Genomic DNA, 17,901 nt, shown 5'->3' on the forward strand with positions numbered 1-17,901 from the left:
TATTTATATTTCTAATTATAATAATATCCCCATTATCATTTGTTCCCATTTAAATATAAAGTAGTAAAGTAGTCTTTTAGAGCCATTCAGCCCATGGAGCCAGAGTTTATCCCAGTTTCTATAGTGTGAAACGGACAATAGCAATTGCTTGCTATCTTTTGGATAGGATGCTAGTCTATCGCAAAGTACTTTCTGCCAAATCTAACAGACTCAGCTACTCATTCACTGCCGGGTGGACAGGGGTGTCAGACATAAATCTCATCTGCACCTGGGATCAATCTCGGTCCCTTTGTGTGTGAAGGGAGTGCTCTAACAACTGAGCTATGTGACCCTTCCCCCCCCCCCCCCTTTAAAATATGGGTTTGATAAATATTGATATCTGACCAATTGATGATGTGGTGCATAAACAAACAATTTCTGGTGTTATATTCCAATTAATTTTACCATTTTGCTTTCTTAAATATTCTTAGATATGAGAATAAGTTGTTATAATATGATGTTTTAACCTAAATCGGTCAATAATTTATTGACCTCAAGGAAAGACCATATAGACTCAGTCTTTCAGCTCACACCCGTAATTCAATATAATTCTGAATATTGGTAAAAAAATTTGTATGATATCATCAACTCACTTGCTCTCCTCCTCCTCCAGACTCGGAAGCACATGGTTTTAATTCAAATCTCTCATTTGAACTTTTGTATTGCGTGTCTACACACCAACCTGTCTCTTTGTTTCTTATCTGGTGAGGCGTAAGTAGTAAAATTCAAGAATAACATCATAATACAATAATAATGATAATAATGATGATAAGAGTAATAATAATAATAATGATAATAATAATAATAATAATCACAATGACGATGATGGTGATAATAATAATAATAATAATAATAATAATAATAATAATAATAATAATAATAATAATAATAATAATAATAACTTTTTCATCACTATTACTATTTTATTATTATTATTATTATTATTATTATTATTATTATCATTATTATTTTCTGTAATAATAAAATATATCAAACAATTGGGAAAATAACTGGAAAAAAGGGAAATCGGGAATAAGAACAGATAGGAATTTCCCAACATATATATTTATTTCCAGGTTTGATAACCCAAATTATAATGGGATCATTGTTGTTATGGAAATACTCTCAAACCAACACAAAATATTCTACACTACAACAATGTTAAATGAAGTCCATAATTGCATATGGTTATCAGGCCCGCTAATCTCTGCACATAGGAATTTCCCCATATAAATCAGGAGGGTTGGTAGGTCAGGACTAAGTGATAGTAATTGTACCTCTCCTGTGGCCAATGGAGGCGGTTCAAGTAGTAGGTAAAAAAACTTGTCTTTGAGCGCATTTAGTGGATATTGCACCATGCATATAAATTCTCTATTTTTTTTTTTTTTTTTGATAGAAACCGTACCTCTCCTGTGGCAAATGGAGGAGGTTCAACTGGTGGGTAAAACTTGGGCAAATCAAATGCCACTTCCTCCATGAACCATTTAAACGGTCTACAGTTGAGTTTCTGTCTGATCCTTTTCTGTTCCGAGATGTCGCCAGGGTCAATCATGCGGTAATGAGGACGTCGTTTGTAAATGTACTCGGCATACTCGTCCATCCACACCTCTGCAACTCTCTTGTAATTCTGAAAAAAAGGAAAGATTTTTTAATGATAAAGTCTGGCATGTGTATTTGCCTAATTTATGATAGGAAGTGGTGTGAATATATATTTTGTTTGTTTTACAATGATTCCCACCTCTCTCTCGATTGTCATAGCTGCCATTTTTTCCAACTCCCAAGTGGGAACATCCCAGTGTGCAAGACCAAAAAATTTACACTGTCCAGCACAAAGACTATATTGGGCCATAGTCATATGGGTGAATAACAATTAGTAAAGAAATTTCATATCTTAATAAAATCAAGACTCTCTTAACTGACTTCGTCATGCTAAGTGGACAGATAAAAATAGATGTTGGTCATTTTTGCCACCCATCAAGGTCAGTCAACACTTATGTGTGTGTGTCTGTGTGATTTGGGAACTCCATATGTGTGTGTGTGAGAGAGAGAGAGAGAGAGAGAGAGAGAGAGAGAGAGAGAGAGAGAGAGAGAGAGAGAGAGAGAGAGAGAGAGAGAGAGAGAGAGTTACAACCCCTCTCCCCCTCCCCAACCCTCATTTTTCGAAAACATAGACTAATACTTCCACCAGGGAGGAAAAAGAACCAGAGTCATTTATAATATTTTAAAATAAGGAACCCAATACGCCAAGTGGGGTCTATTCCAAAAAATGACTCGAATAATCCAGGCATCAGCTGCAGTGCTGTGAAGCAAAGTGAGCTAGGACAAGGTGACTTGCTCAAGACCACATAGTGTGGTGGGTAGTCAAATTCAGTACCATTCGCGTATGAGGCAAATACCATACCACTGAGCCATGCTGCCCCCTACTTGGGAATCAGTGCGTCAGCTTGTAAGGTGAATGCTCTATTATATCACTGAGACTCCCATTTGAGTGAATTTACCTTTCCTATAAAGTCTCCAAGTCCAGGGTTAGGGAATGGGGCAAATTTACGGTAGATGTGTCCAATCCTGGAGCAGGGAGCATCTACCATTTTACCTCCACACTGCCAGATCTAGGAGGAAGAGTATTTAAGTAAATAAGTAGAAATTAAAATTTTATTCAATCAAACATAAAATACTACACTACAAATTTAAAATTCGAAAATACATTGATAAAAAATATATTAGATGTTCTCATACTCTCGAAATCAAAAATGTAGATATTCGTTTTAAACTCTCACTCAAACTCATTTCTTTCTTTATCGGACAACAGATTACTTAGGCTTAAATAAAAAAAGAAAAAAAACAGAAAAATTAAAGCAGAACAAACATTCAGAATTTTTAAAAAGCTGCAAGGGGTAAGGAAAAATACGAATTGAAGCTCCAATTTAATAAATAAAGACAAATGAGCATATGCTTCAAACTTTGCTCAATCCCTTAGAATGGAAGATGTATGAGACAATATACTGAGACGAATGCGAAAGTATGGAAATGGTTGTTAAAATAAATACACATTACAATGCTGAAACAAGAAATTAAAGGCTCCATTATGTGTGAGAAATAAATAGCAATAGCCAAATGGAATGGAAGTTTCAGTTTATTAACAAAGACAGATAAAGTGAGCGTTTTAGGTTTCCGCTTTGTCATAAAACACAATGATCAAACACTAAAGACACCATTCTCTCATTTCTCATTCGTCTTCACTGTGTTTTCACATTCATCATGATTTGTTGATAAAGGTGAAACCTGAAATATCCACATTATATGTCCTTGTTATCAAATTGAAGCTTTCATTCAAATTGAGTATTTTGTCACTTATTTTTTCCAGCGTTAAGCAGCAACATTTGCATTGTGTGTAAGGAAAGGTAAATTAAAATAAGCAATGGAAAAAAAAAATTATGAATTTTACGTAGGAGGTAAATGTTACCTTAAAGGACAATTCGTACTGCTCTCCTCCCCAGATGTCAAGGCCAGGATCATAACCACCAAGTTCCCAAAACCAATCCTTGCTGATGGCAAACAATCCCCCCGCCATAACTGGATTTCTATAGACAATAAAGTCAATGTTTACAATTATATATAGAGAGAGAGAGAGGGAGAGGGAGAGAGAGAGAGAGAGAGAGAGAGAGAGAGAGAGAGAGAGAGAGAGAGAGAGAGAGAGAGAGAGAGAATGATCAATCTTCCCCTCTCCTATTTGAGAAGAATACAAAATAGAAAAAAAGAAAAAAAGAAAATAGATCAAAATAGAAAGAAATTCCATTAATATAAAGTTTGTTCTGTCCAAATGTGACTTAAAATGATTAACATACTGTATATTAGACGATAGGAATATTGGGAAAAAAAGCAGGTATAAATAAATTATTTTTGATTGATTATATAACAATCACGTGAAAACACTATGGAACAATTTAATTCATGTAATACCTTCCTTCATAATGATGTTGAAATATAAGTTTTTAAATATCAATGACCCCTTTTTGCGAATAAACAATAAAAATCATGAAAATATCCTTATTCATATACAGTTCACTCCGGATAATCGCAACAACTTGGAATCAGCAAAAATGTTGTGATTAACCGAGTTGCGATTATCCGGAGTGAACTGAACTGAGATTTAAAGCTTAGAAATATAAACAAATATGGGTTCAACTGTCCTAAAACGGTTTTATGTCACTGCGTTCCTGAAGCTAAAAGTCAAATTTTATGCTTGATTAATAAAATTTTACTAAAAAATAAATGACTTTATTGAGAAGAACGAGTTTCCTTTTTTAACCCTCCAATAATTTGGGGGTCCCAATAGCTTAGTCGGTAGAGCACAAGCTTCACATGCAAAGGGACCAAGATCAATCCTGAGTGCAATCAAGATATTTTTTGACCTTCCTGGCCTTTCAGCAGTGATTGGGTAACTGGATCTATTAGATCTGCAGCAAGTACTTTGCGATAGACTAGCATCCTGTCCAAAGGGTATTAAGCAATTGCTATTGTCTGTTTCACACTTTTGAAACTGGGATAAACTCCGCTTCCATGGGCCTAATGGCTCTGCAGGATGACTTCCAATACTATACATGTCTTAATTTTGATAATAAAATCAATATTCCTAATCAAGTCTATTCTATTATAATACTAGGTTGTGGTCATGGGCTACATATTTAGAAAACAAACATTTGAGAACACACACACATACACACACACAAACAAAAAAAAGAACTTTACGAGAAAGGCCTGGCAGGATGTTTCTTGTCTTCCTCCAACAACGGAATTCGTTTGTAGAACAGTTCCCAATCAAAGGCACCCCGGGCTCCTTCGTCTTGGGCTCGGTAATTAAAATTCTCATAGTCAATGACGTCAATGAAAGGACAGACAGCTGTTCGATAATCCTCAGCAATTGGTTCTAGGAGAGTAGGAAGGTATGGGGGATAGGGGGGGGGGGGGGCAAAAACTCTTAAACTTGGGGCAAGATAGTTTCCTCTATAGCTGGATAGCTCAGTTGGTAGAGCACTTGCTTCACACGCAAAGGGACCTAGATCAATGATTGATCCCTGGTGCAGTTGAGATTTTTTTCTGACTCCCCTGTCCACCCAACAGTGTCTGTCGGCTTTGATGGAAAGTACAGGACTACCTACCATGATGAAAGCGCTTTGTAATAAGATAAGATTAGCATTCTATCCAAAATGTAACAAGTAATTGTTGTGTAGTCCTTTTATTGCTAAAGAGACTGGGGTAAACTCCTGTTCGTGAGCCTTATGGTTCCGAAGGACTGCTTTTTTAAAAACATGATCTACACAAATATAAATGAAAAACAACATACAAATAATGGAGAGCTGATTTACCAAAAAAAAAAAAAAAAAAAAAAAAAAGCAAAGAAAAAAAGCCATCCATCTTCAACAAATAGGAACATTCATGTGACTCCTATTCAATAAAAGAATAAAACAAAATAAAAACAAAAACAAAAGCAAGGCTAGATTTCCTCACCCCTGGTAGATCTCAACCCAATGCAAGAAATAATTTCATATCATTCTCTTGTAGAAAGCTAGTTCAAAATAAATCAACATGCTTACCACTAGATCTAAATGAGAACCAGGCATTCCGTAATCCTAAAAAGTGGGTGGTCAGACGGCACCCCCCTCCCATCCTCCCCCCCAACCCTTACACCAAGCAACTAAAAGAAAATAATAATAATTTTAAAAAATTAATAACTTAGTACTCTACTAATTCATTGCCATAAGCCAGCACCAAAAATCCAATACAAAAGGTAGCACAACAATTTTATGTCCATTCAAACTCGGATGAGTCTTGTAGCCCAAAATGAAAGGTATTTTTACTTTACTACTAATGCATGTTTCCGAAAGAATGAAAATATTATTATTATTATTATTATTATTAGAGATTGTTGGTATCCGCAATATTTGCAGAGAAATATAGGCTTTTATGAACAGTCATACATTATATTTATTATACTACTGAATTTTGGAAATAAACATAGATCGAGACAGAAGTGTACTTATATACAGTTGTTTGCTTGCTTTTAATGGTTGTACCGCGCTTGCAACACATTTAGGTCATATCAGTTCCAGTAAAAAAAAAAAAAGAAAATTGGACATTATATGTACAATTAAAAGGACTTGAGAAAAAAGTAAGACAAAGGGGAATGCTTCAAATAGGGAACAGATGTTGATTCCAAGAGCACACTATCAGTGTACTTAATTTGAGATCACCTAAAAGTCTCACCCATACACCAGCACAAGATCCCACTAAGAGGAATACACTCAAGTGTTTACAAATCATATGTTAAGAAAAAAAAAATAACAGTTCATATCAGAGAGGTGATTTACAAGGAAAAAAATATCATCTCCCAAAACTATAACTATACACTCGACTGTTTCCCTCCCAGCCAAGGACTCCGGCCAGGGTCAGGACAAAACAAATAATCTAATTCCAAGACAAAGACAGAAAGCAATTGGAAAACAGATACAGGGGGATAGAGGGCACAGCAAGTACCTCCCTGCCCACTATGGGAGGTCGGGAACCCCCCCCCCCCCCTCCCCCCCCCCCCCACCAGACTTATATACAGGCCTTACATCCAAATGCAATTATGGGTCTAGTTTAACAGTATTGAAATTGGACAATATCTTGTGTCATTTTTTGAGATTTCCATTACAATAATGAGCCCATAATGAATTGGGTTATCAGACATGCATAAGTGCATGTTGATTGAGACAAATCTTTTTTGAGTCAATGCTATTACCCTTAATTTAATAAAGGTTGGCAGGTTACTCATATATTAATCTATAAAAAATAGTTTTATCATTTTCAGATTTGCCGGTAATTCTGTGCTGGATGATAAAAAATTTTTAATTGGCTCTACGGAACAATGTTGATCTCCACACCTATTTTTTAAAAAGATGGAATATTATTACCCGAGAGGATAAGACAGATTAAAAATTACGTCATCAATTTTTGTTGTGGTGTGCTAAAATATTTTAGAATCAATTATACTCACAATGAAATCCAAACGGTCAAATTAAGGACTGAGTATTATGACCTAGCAGATTTTCTTAGTATTAATTTGAGTCAAAGGGTGATATTATTAGCCTGAAATTTAAAAAAAAGGTTTGCAAATTACTCGTATGTCAGTCTGTAAAAAACAGTTTTATAATTTTTAGAATTGCCAGTAATTTTGTGCTCGATGATAAAAATTTAACATTGGTAGTACGGACCTATGTTGATCCACAACCCTATTTTTTTAAAAGAATAGGTTATTTTCATAAATTATTATTATTATTATTATTATTATTATTATTATTATTATTACTATTGTTATTAATATTATTACTATTATTATTATTATTATTATTATTATTATATTATTATATTATTATTATTATTATTATTACCATTATTTTTATTATTATTATAATTATCATTATTATTACAATTATTATAATTACATTATTATTACAATTATTACATTATTATTATTATTATATTATTATTATTATTATGATGATTATCATTATTATTATGATTATTATTATTATTATTATTATTATTATTATTATTATTATATTATTATTATTATTATTATTATTATTTGTTATCATTATTATTATTATTATTATTATTATTATTATTATTATTATTATTATTATTATTATTATTATTATTATTATTATTATTATTATTATTATTATTATTATTATTATTATTATTATTATTATTATTATTATATTATTATTACCATTATTTTTATTATTATTATAATTATCATTATTATTACAATTATTATTATTATATTATTATTATTGTTATTATTATTATTATTATTATTATTATTATTATTATTATTATTATTATTATTATTATTATTATTATATATTATTATTATTATTATATTATTATTATTATTACAATTACTACTATTATTATTATTTCATGTTAGATGTCCATATCAATGTGAAAAAAAAAATAATCATTTACCTAGTAAAGGAGGAAGAAAATTAACATTGCATTCAATGTGCGAATCGAGGAAAATGAGAACCTCTCCTGTGGCGTGCTTGGCACCCATCAGTCTTGTCCGTATCAACCCTTCCCGTTTTTCAGCACGGACCACAATAACATTGGTGAAATGTTGTTTGACAAAAATATCCAGAGGTTCCTTGTCCTCATCTGAAGAGATAAAAAACAAAGATTGTATATCCTTAAAATGTCATCAAACTTGATAAAAGTTCCGGCTTGCCTAGTCAGAAAAAAATATAATAGCGAAGATAAAAATAAAAAGTATGAACAGCTACATAGACCGTATATAATATAATAGTTATATGTATAAACATATTTGCACAGAATTGCCATGCTCATTGCGCTTTTAAAAAATTTCCTTATTCCTCCAGCGGCTATGTGGAACCATATTTCCATTTCATACAGTTCAAATCACCTGTTAGGCATACTTTTGTACTAACACTCTCACAGTATCCATCATGCCTATAGCCATGTACTTATTCACACCTGAATTGAGTGGGGTAATGTGTGTTACGAGTCTTACCCAAGGGCAAAACGGTGGGACTATTTCTACTTGATTACCCTTAACATTCCGTGACTCTTGTGATAAGATGGGAAACTGTACCGCTAAGAGGCACACAAGATAACTTTTCATCATCGTATTTCCCCACCAGACGGACAGAGGAACTTTTTTTCCTATTCTCTGGATTTAACGTCACGTATCATTGTTTTGACTGTTTTTGTTGTTGGCTGAAGAAGGGTTTTTAGCCTGAAACATTCCGTGTTAGTATTTTGTACTTTGTTTCTTTTATTTTTTAAAGATGTTATTGATGCGATGCATTTAGGTAAAATACTCATGAAATACACCAGCTAAATGTAACGTACCAACACACAAACGATGTGTAACCTTGAACGTTTATAGTCCGATTGATAGAATTTAGAGAGAACTAATCATTACAATGGCTGTCTAAAAACAATAACAAAGAGCTGAGTGACATCAATTTCATTCCTTCTACATTCATTTTTACAGACGTGCACTTATTTCAGGTCTGATAACCAAATTCATTATGGGTTCATTGTTGTAATGGAAATAAAAAATAAATGACGCAAAATACACTCCATTACAACCATGTTAAACAAGGCCCATAATTGGGTTCGGATGTCAGACCTGCATATATGCACACTTCGATTTTTACATATTACATTTTACAGTCAACAGATTCCGGCTGTATTATTGGAAACTGAAGTAAAACCTGACTCCATGGGACCCATGGGTTTCGAAAAATACTTCAACTTTACACGGGTTCTTTCGTGTTATTTTTATTTTTGCTATAAAACTTTAAAATTTAGCATTTATAACGCGTAATATACACAAAACATGATCAAAGCGCTCTACAAAGAATCCCTAGCCAACAGCAACACTTTACATGAAGGACATGTTAGGCTATATTTTTTTTTAAAATTCTGACAGAGACAACACTATTAACATCCAGGTACTCATTTTACACCTGATTACAGTGAGAGAAGGTGAGTAAAGAATCTTTTTTCAAAAAACTTTGCCCCCACCACTCAGAGTGTGACTCGAACACAGGACCTTCTGACCTGAAAGCAAGTGTATTCCACAAGACCACACAACCTGTACATAATAAGAACTTGACAACAAACCTTTGGTGCTGCAGTCATCGGCTAGGATGATCTCCTTCACCAACTCTTTGGGAGCTCTGTTCAAAATGCTATAGACAGATCTCATCAGGACGGACAGATGTTCGTTGTGGAATGGTAGGATAAAACTGGCAGTCGGCAAGTATTTCAAATAGGTCTGTTTCTGGCAACTGGCGATAGAAGAGGCATTAAAAAAATATGTACAATTATCATTAATGCTCTTCTTTTAACATTGGGTGTCCGGATAGCTCAATTTGTAGAGCACTCGCTTCACACACGAAGGGACCAAGATCGATCCTTAGTGAAGACGAGATTTTTTACCCAAGTCCACCCAGCAGTGATTGGGATGCTGGGTCTATTAGAACTGGTGGAAATTACTTTGCGATGATGACTCGTGTCCTATCCTAAGAGTAGCAAGCAATTGCTTTTGTCCGTTTCATGCTATAGAAACTGGGATAAACTCCGGCTCCCTGGGTCTAATGGCTCTGAAGGAATACATTAAGCTTTATTTTTCAATGTCATAAATAACGCAAGTGTTTTGTATCTTAAATATGTGTAATGATAGAAACACTTGAGTCAATGAAGAAAATATATTTCTGAAAAAGTTGTGTATTATATGGTGCAGAAAGAAAACACAAGAATAAATTATCCCGAAAGACAAGCTCTCACGGTTGGAGGATGTGATGGAGGTAGGATGGGGAGGTTTGGCCTTTTAAGGTTGTTCAGTTTTGATGTACTTCTTTCTCTAGTTTTCCCGGCACTGCATTATTCACACTTTCACAGATTATTATCTTCCCGGTGAATGCTTCCCAAATTTTCACTCTGACTATTTCTTAATTTCATTTTAGTGGTACAACATCCAATCTGGCGAAGAATTTACCCTTAAGATTGGTTCCTACGCCCAACGATTTTTGTTGTTTTTGTTTGTTTTGTTTTTATTTGTTTTATTTACTTAATTGAATTTTAAATGTATTGTACGTGACATTTATATTGATGATGTATTGATGTCCTTTTATGCTCTTAATTGTTTAGATACCTTGGTTGAATTGGGTTTTTTTTAAACATTTTTTTTAAAGCGCTTTGAGGTTTCGACGAAAGGCGCTATATAAATATGCTTATTATTAATTATTATTATTATTTATTATTATTATTATTATTATATTATTATTATTAAATTATTATTATTATTATTATTATTATTATTATTATTATTATTATTAAGGGTTTTACGGCGCTTGCAACACATTTAGGTTATATCAGCGCAAGTAAAAAGGAAGAAAATGGGATAGTAAAAAGTTCTAGAATTACAATTAAAGCACCGAAGAAAAAGTAAGACATAGGGGAACTGGGAACAAATAGGGATCAAATGTAGATTGCAAGAGCATACCACCAATGTAATTAGTTTGAGATCATCTATAAGTCTCATCCGGACACAAGCACAAAATCCAACAAAGAGGAATACACTCAAATGCCTACATTATACACTGAAAATAACAAATATAATAATACATAACAGAGAAATGATTTACAAGGAAATAAATATCATCTACCAAAACAAAATCTATGCATTTGACTGTTTCCCTCCCAGCTAGGACTCTGACCAGGGCCAGGACAAAACCAAGTAATCTCATTCCAAGACAAAGACAGAAAGCATGTTGGAAAACAGATATAAGGGGATAGAAGACACAGTATGTACCCCCCTGCCCACTATGGAAGGTCAGGAATCCCACCCAGTAACGTTTTTTAATAACTATGTGCAAGGGTATGATCACCAAATACTCCTGCTACTGTTACAGAAGTGATACATTGTTGAACTTTCTCTCTAAGACTGATATCTTTGTTTGCCCTTTTGCTGAGAAATCTTGTAACCGGCCACAACCTTGAACCCATTCAACATGCCCTATATAAATGCATATTGCATATTGGTTTTCTTATTCCACTTACTCTCAATGTCTGTCGTTTATTGTCCTCTCTAAGGATATCATGTCACTGACCACAACCCCGAAACAATTGAAAATGCTCTATATAAATATATATTGTGTATTTGTTTTCTTTTCTCACTTACTACTTATGTCGCATGTCTTTGATTGCCCTCTGTATGTAGCGATGTCATGTCACTGACTAGAGGATTGGACCCAATGAAAATGTACTAAATGTATATTTGTATAAAACTTTTTTTTTTTTATTCTCCTTACTCTGTTTCTAATATCTTTGATTGTCCTCTGTACTCTAAGGATTTCCTGTCACTGGCTACAACCCTGAACCCATTGAAAATGCGCTATATACATGTATACTGTGTATTTGTTTTCAACTACCTATGTCTGTCTTTGATTGCCCTCTGTAACGATATCATGTCACTGACTAGAACGTTGGACCCAATGAAAATGGCCTATATAAATGTTTATTGTATATAACTTGTTTTATTATTACATTTACTCTCTGTTTCTAATATCTTTGATTGTCCTCTGTAATAATATCTTGTCACTGGCCACAAGACCTGAACCTCATCAAAAATGCTCTATATAAATGTATATTGTGTATTTGCTTTCTTACTCCACTTACTCTCTGTGTCTGATGTCTAAGATCGATCTTTCTAAGGATATCTTGTCGCTGGCCAGAGCGTTGAATCCGTTCGACCGGAACAGCTCTAGTTTCCGTTTGTTGTCCTTTGCATCCAGGTAGAAGGCTGCACCGTGTTCCCCTGGGCCTGTGACATTGTGGGTGGTGATAGAGTATGGATTAACATAAATGGATGTATGGATATATAGGGATGCCAAATAAAAACAACAACCCGAAAATGAGTGAGAAGCAGGACATTTCACATAAACCGAACCTTGTAAATGAACAAACAAAAACATCTCTCTTAATCTTAGCCTTCTCCTTACCAACCACAGGAAAATTGTCACATTCGGTCCGATGCAACCAACATGTATTTCATTCTTAAGTCTTTTGTACATCACAAATATAAAGAATTTTGTTTTGTTACAGCTATGAAAACCTGACATTGTGTTGTAGACCTCATTTTACTGAACAATATTATGTATTGAATGTACTTGTTGCTTTGTTGCTCTGTTTGAATAAGAATTATCTATTTTTGTGTTGGGTGGGTGTAAAGTTTTGGGGAAAATTCTGAAAATGGCTGGTAAGGAGAGAGAGTTAACGCTCCCCTGAGCAAGTGTATGGGGCCTTTGTTGCATCAATTAAAATAATAATATTTCTGTCTTGAGAAGAAGGACATTGGGTGGCCTTCTTCTTAGAGAGAGGACAAAATGCTGAGATGTCAACTGAGGTGTGAAAAAAAAACCCTGGAAAAAGCCGGGAAACCCGGACTTTTGGCATCCCTGGATATACTAAAGGTTTGAATGAATGAATGAATGAATGATTGAATGAATGAACGATTTCAGCCCCTTCTTCCCCTACGCATGTGACACCGTGAGTAGTGATAGGGTATGGATTAAAATACAGGACTGTATGGAAGTATAAATGGTATGTAGGTGTGGGTAGATGAATTGAATGAATGATTGAAAGAATGAATGAATAAATTGATGCATGAATGAATGGATGGATGGATGTATAACTGAATGAATAAATTAATGCAAGAGTGAGTAAGTGAATGCATGAATAAATGAATGAATTAATAAATGATTTCAGTGTCTTGATATCCTGGACCTGGTGATATAGTACCTACAGAGGTATGTGTGAATAAGTGAACGAATGAATGACTAAATGACGAATATATGAACGAATCATGAACAAACAAATGAATGAAATGCTGAATACATTAATACACGAACGGTTCATTGATCGATTTAATAATTTCTAAGCATTCCGTGGGTATGTACAGGCACGGTTTAATCTTAAATGATAGTGAAATAGACCAGTGGTGAATTTTCTTGAACTAACACATAATGGTACCCTTATCTGGAGCAGAATGAACAATAATAACTCATAAAAATGAAGATCTGTGCAGTACCTACGTATGTACACATAATATTATAATATGTATTTGCTTTTGGTACGAGCTCTTTCAGAAATACCATAAGGCCTATGGAAGTAGTTGTTCATCCCGTTATCTCTGAAGCGTTAAACGGACAAGAACAATTGCTCGCTACCCTTTATATAGTACGTACGATAGTTTACAGGTCTACCGCTAAGTACTTTTTAACAGATCAAACTGTCCCAGCTGCCCAACCTAAGCTGAGTGTACTTGAGGGGGGGGGGGGGGGGGGGGGGAGCAGAACAAAATTCTCGTCTGCACTTGGGATCATTACCTGTCCCTCTGCTTGAGAAGCCAGTGCTCACCTAACTGGGCTAAATCAGGGACATCATCCCTCCACCCCACCCACCCACATTATCAGTCATTGCTGCTATTATTATAGTCAGGAAATGTGTAGTTCCAGACGGATTGCAGTGAAGCATTGCAACGTCCATTTAGCATTGTAAAACCAATAAAACGTCATATATAAACGTTTATTTTCATTTATCACTATCTATAAATTTTTCTTTCTAAACTTTAAAAAACCCAATCCATTTGTCAAATCTTAAATATGCAACCCCCCCCCCCCTCCCCTAAAAAATAACCCTAATAAAAACCAACCGCAAAACAAAACAAACAAACAAACAACAACAACAAAACAAACAACAAAAACAAGAGCAACAAACAAATAAACAAAACAAAATAAAACATTTGTTTTGATCTATGGAAATCCCAAGACTTCGCTTTGAAGTCTCAAGATTGGGAATTTTTTTAAAAAACTGAAGAATAATCTTGGTTGGTATTTATATTAAAACAATCTCTGGCCGATATATATATATATATATATATATATATATATATATATATATATATATATATATATATATATATATATATATATATATATATTTGGAAGCCAGAGGACGCAGTTAACTCCCATCATTTCCATTGAGACATCCAATGACAGCTACACTAGCTCTATTCACAATTGACGTGGTGACAGGTAATTACTTTAAACGGGTTAGTCATGACAAATTACTCTATTCTATTGTATTCTCGGCAGTCTGGCTGTGGGAGGGAAAATCAAAACAACCGCTAAAAAACAAACAAACAAAGAACCAAAAAAAAACCCCAACAACCCCCCCCCCCAAAAAAAAAAAAACAAAACAAAAAAAACCCAAACCCCCCCCCCCCCAAAAAAACCCACACACATATATAAAAACAAATAAACAAACATACAAACAAACAGTGCCTCGAGAGATACAGACTAGCCATAGCAATAACCGATAAAGCTACATCGATTTTGAAATATCATAAAGGCAAAAAAAAAACAACAACTAAAAACCAAAAAAAAACAAAACAAACAAAAAATAAAAAATAAAAAATAAATAAATTTTAAACAACCCCAAGAAAAACAAAACAAACCAAAAAAGAAAAAACAAAACAAAAAAACAACAACAAAAGAAAACCAAAAAAAAACAAAAACAAACAAAAACAAGCCTGAAATGAAACCAAAAAAGTCTATAAATAAATATACACATCTTAATAGATAAATACATTTAACAAACAAACAAACAAACAAACAAACAAAATAAAAACATATAGACCCGTCTAGAAGTGTCCGTTTGAGTCTATTTGAAAAAATAAATTTTGACATAACTTGAGTGTCACTCGCAATGAAGCGCCACAAAGTATACAATAAATTATAAGGTAGAGCGTATACGAGGATGGATGGATGGGTTGGGGCGTGATGTCGAGAGCGATGCCAAGCTCGTGACGAGTAAAGAACTCCAAAACGCACATGTATTCTCTATTAGTATTATACCCATCGAATTATTTATGAGGATACTGATTACAAATCTTTGGTTTTGGGTGAAAACCCAATTTACCGTATCATAATTAATAACAAAAATATTATGAGGCACCCCTATCGTCATTTGCAACCCATCCCCTCGAAAAAAAAAACCCAACAAAAACAAGAGCAAAAACAAAACAAACAAAACAATACCCGCCCCCAATAAAAACGTAGGATTTCCAAGAATTTTTTTATCTCTGACATGCATCCAGTTTTAATAAAAAAAAAAAAATAAAACATATTTTGACGCTTAAAATAACAAAAGTCATTATGAATGACAAATCGTTAAATTCGGGAACCAATCACTGTAGAAGAGAAAACAGTTTAAAATAATAAATAATATAGGTGAGGTTGTTGGAGGGATGTGATATCAAGATATTTGAACTCCTAAATTTGACATTTCTAACTCGTTCCCAATTCGCGCTCCCAACATCGCGCAGAGGCATTGGGAAACTATTCGAAATTTCAACCGTAAAAGTTCAAGAATCCCATTTTTTCCCATTTACCTTCTCTTGCCTTTTCCAACTCTATAGCCTTGTAATTGTGCCAGTCGATTTTCTCTTGTTTCTCTTTCGTCTTTTCAAGAATCTTATCAAATACCTGGGGACAGATAAAAACAAAATGTAAAAGGAAGAAAAGAAAACACACGATCAGACAAACAAAACTCCATAAAGGTGATTTTTTTCTTTCTTCAATAGCTAAATAAAAGAGCCCTTGCTTAACAAAGGCGACGCCGTTAACAGCTATGTACTCATTTACACCTGCGTTCTAAGGACTCAACTTTGAATCACTAAGAGCGGGATCTGAACCCGGCGTCTACTACTAGACCATTGAGCCACACCGACAATCAACTGACTACTCAAAAAGTCTTCTACATCCGCACCAACCACTACACCAGTCACACAGACAATAACCCCTGACTTGTCAAAAGTCTTATACACCGGCACCCACCACAGGACCAGCCACACAGGTAATAACCACTTGACTTATCAAAAAGTCTTATACACCGCCATCTACCACTACACCAGTCACATAGACAATAACCTCTGACTTGTCAAAAAGTCTAATATTTCGGCACCAACCACTAGACCATTAAGCCACACAGACAACCACTGACTTGTCAAAGAGTCTTATACACAAGATGTCTTAAGCGTGAGACTTTAACAAAGTATTCAGTTAAATGAGTCTTAGGTTTCAGACATTTTGACAAGATGTGGCGATCTGAGACAATCAAAATTTGGAGTAATATTTTTTCTAATCAAATAACACCCCCCCCCCCTTCCATTTCCCCAAACGAAAGGATAAACAAAACAAAACTTTAAACAACCTCCCCCCCCCCCCCCAATTAAAAAAAAAATAAAACAATAAGATACAAAAACAAAAAACCCAAAAAAACAAGACCCCCCCCCAAAAAAAAAAAAACAAAAAAAAACAAAAACAAAATAAAAAAAAAACAAAAAAAAAAACAAACAAACATAAAACAAACAAAAAACCTAACTAAAACCAAAAAATGCTAAAGCCCTACCCACCTCAAAGTGTTTAGAACGAGTATGGCACGAGGGTAGTTCAGTATGAATGGAGGCATCCATAAAAAATACACCTAAAAGTCTGTCACGGGGCAGGAACCCGAGTTATTTGAGAGTCAAGACCGATACTCTATCTATTATACATTATTACCCGATGGGATCAAGTTTGAACACTACATTCAAGTACAGTGTGTAGACGGCTCTTCTTACCCGAAGGTTTGGATTTGGATCGATACAGTAGTTAATTTCGTGTCAATGTTAAGTTGATTTAACTGCCTTCGAGGTGGAGGTAGTGATGGTGGAGGGGATGGTGGGGACGGTGGAGGTGGTGGTGGCGGTGGCGATTGTTGCGGAGGTGGTGGTTTTGATAATCGTCGTAGTGGTGGAAGTGGTGATGATAATGATGGTGATATTGATGATGGTGGAACTGGTTGTAGTGGTGTAGGTACGTCAATGTCATTGTGAGTTGAAAGCTTTTGTGTTTCTCTTGAAAAAAACAAACATACAAACAAAACAAAACCAAACAAACTTGGAACGTTCTCCCATCTGAAATAAATAAAATTTAGCAACACAGATCCAAGTATTGTTGTTGCATTAGGATTTCCTCAATTCATTTTAGTCCAACTTAGCACCAAATCTAGTCATTTTCATTGAAATAGCAGTCAGTCACAGTAACCGCCATAACGGCATCGCTGTCACTGCTCTCTTGGTGAAAACGGTCTGGTCAGAGATGAATGCTTAATAGATAATGGGATATCATTGTAATAATCACGATAAGAAAAAAATTCAATCCTGCCATGAAAGGGTTAACA

At 34.4% G+C, this 17,901-nt stretch overlaps 1 protein-coding gene across 1 annotated transcript in view; it reads right to left on the reverse strand.

The window, feature by feature from the left end:
* The window catches only part of LOC144970695 (putative polypeptide N-acetylgalactosaminyltransferase 10), a 63,547-nt gene that overhangs the window by 4,371 nt on the left and 41,275 nt on the right, over positions 1-17,901 (reverse strand). The window contains exons 3-11 of the mRNA XM_078910596.1: positions 16,070-16,163; positions 12,295-12,439; positions 9,736-9,902; positions 8,053-8,241; positions 4,789-4,966; positions 3,503-3,620; positions 2,538-2,648; positions 1,445-1,666; positions 633-740 (exon numbers count right to left, since the gene is read on the reverse strand). Coding sequence (XP_078766722.1) covers positions 633-740; positions 1,445-1,666; positions 2,538-2,648; positions 3,503-3,620; positions 4,789-4,966; positions 8,053-8,241; positions 9,736-9,902; positions 12,295-12,439; positions 16,070-16,163 — 1,332 coding nt within the window. The remainder of the gene's footprint in view (positions 1-632; positions 741-1,444; positions 1,667-2,537; positions 2,649-3,502; positions 3,621-4,788; positions 4,967-8,052; positions 8,242-9,735; positions 9,903-12,294; positions 12,440-16,069; positions 16,164-17,901) is intronic.

This window comes from Berghia stephanieae, chromosome 4 (genome assembly GCF_034508935.2).
Source record: "Berghia stephanieae isolate SIO BIC M18660-M18661 chromosome 4, UCSD_Bste_1.3, whole genome shotgun sequence".
NCBI classification, from domain to species: Eukaryota; Metazoa; Mollusca; class Gastropoda; order Nudibranchia; family Aeolidiidae; genus Berghia; species Berghia stephanieae.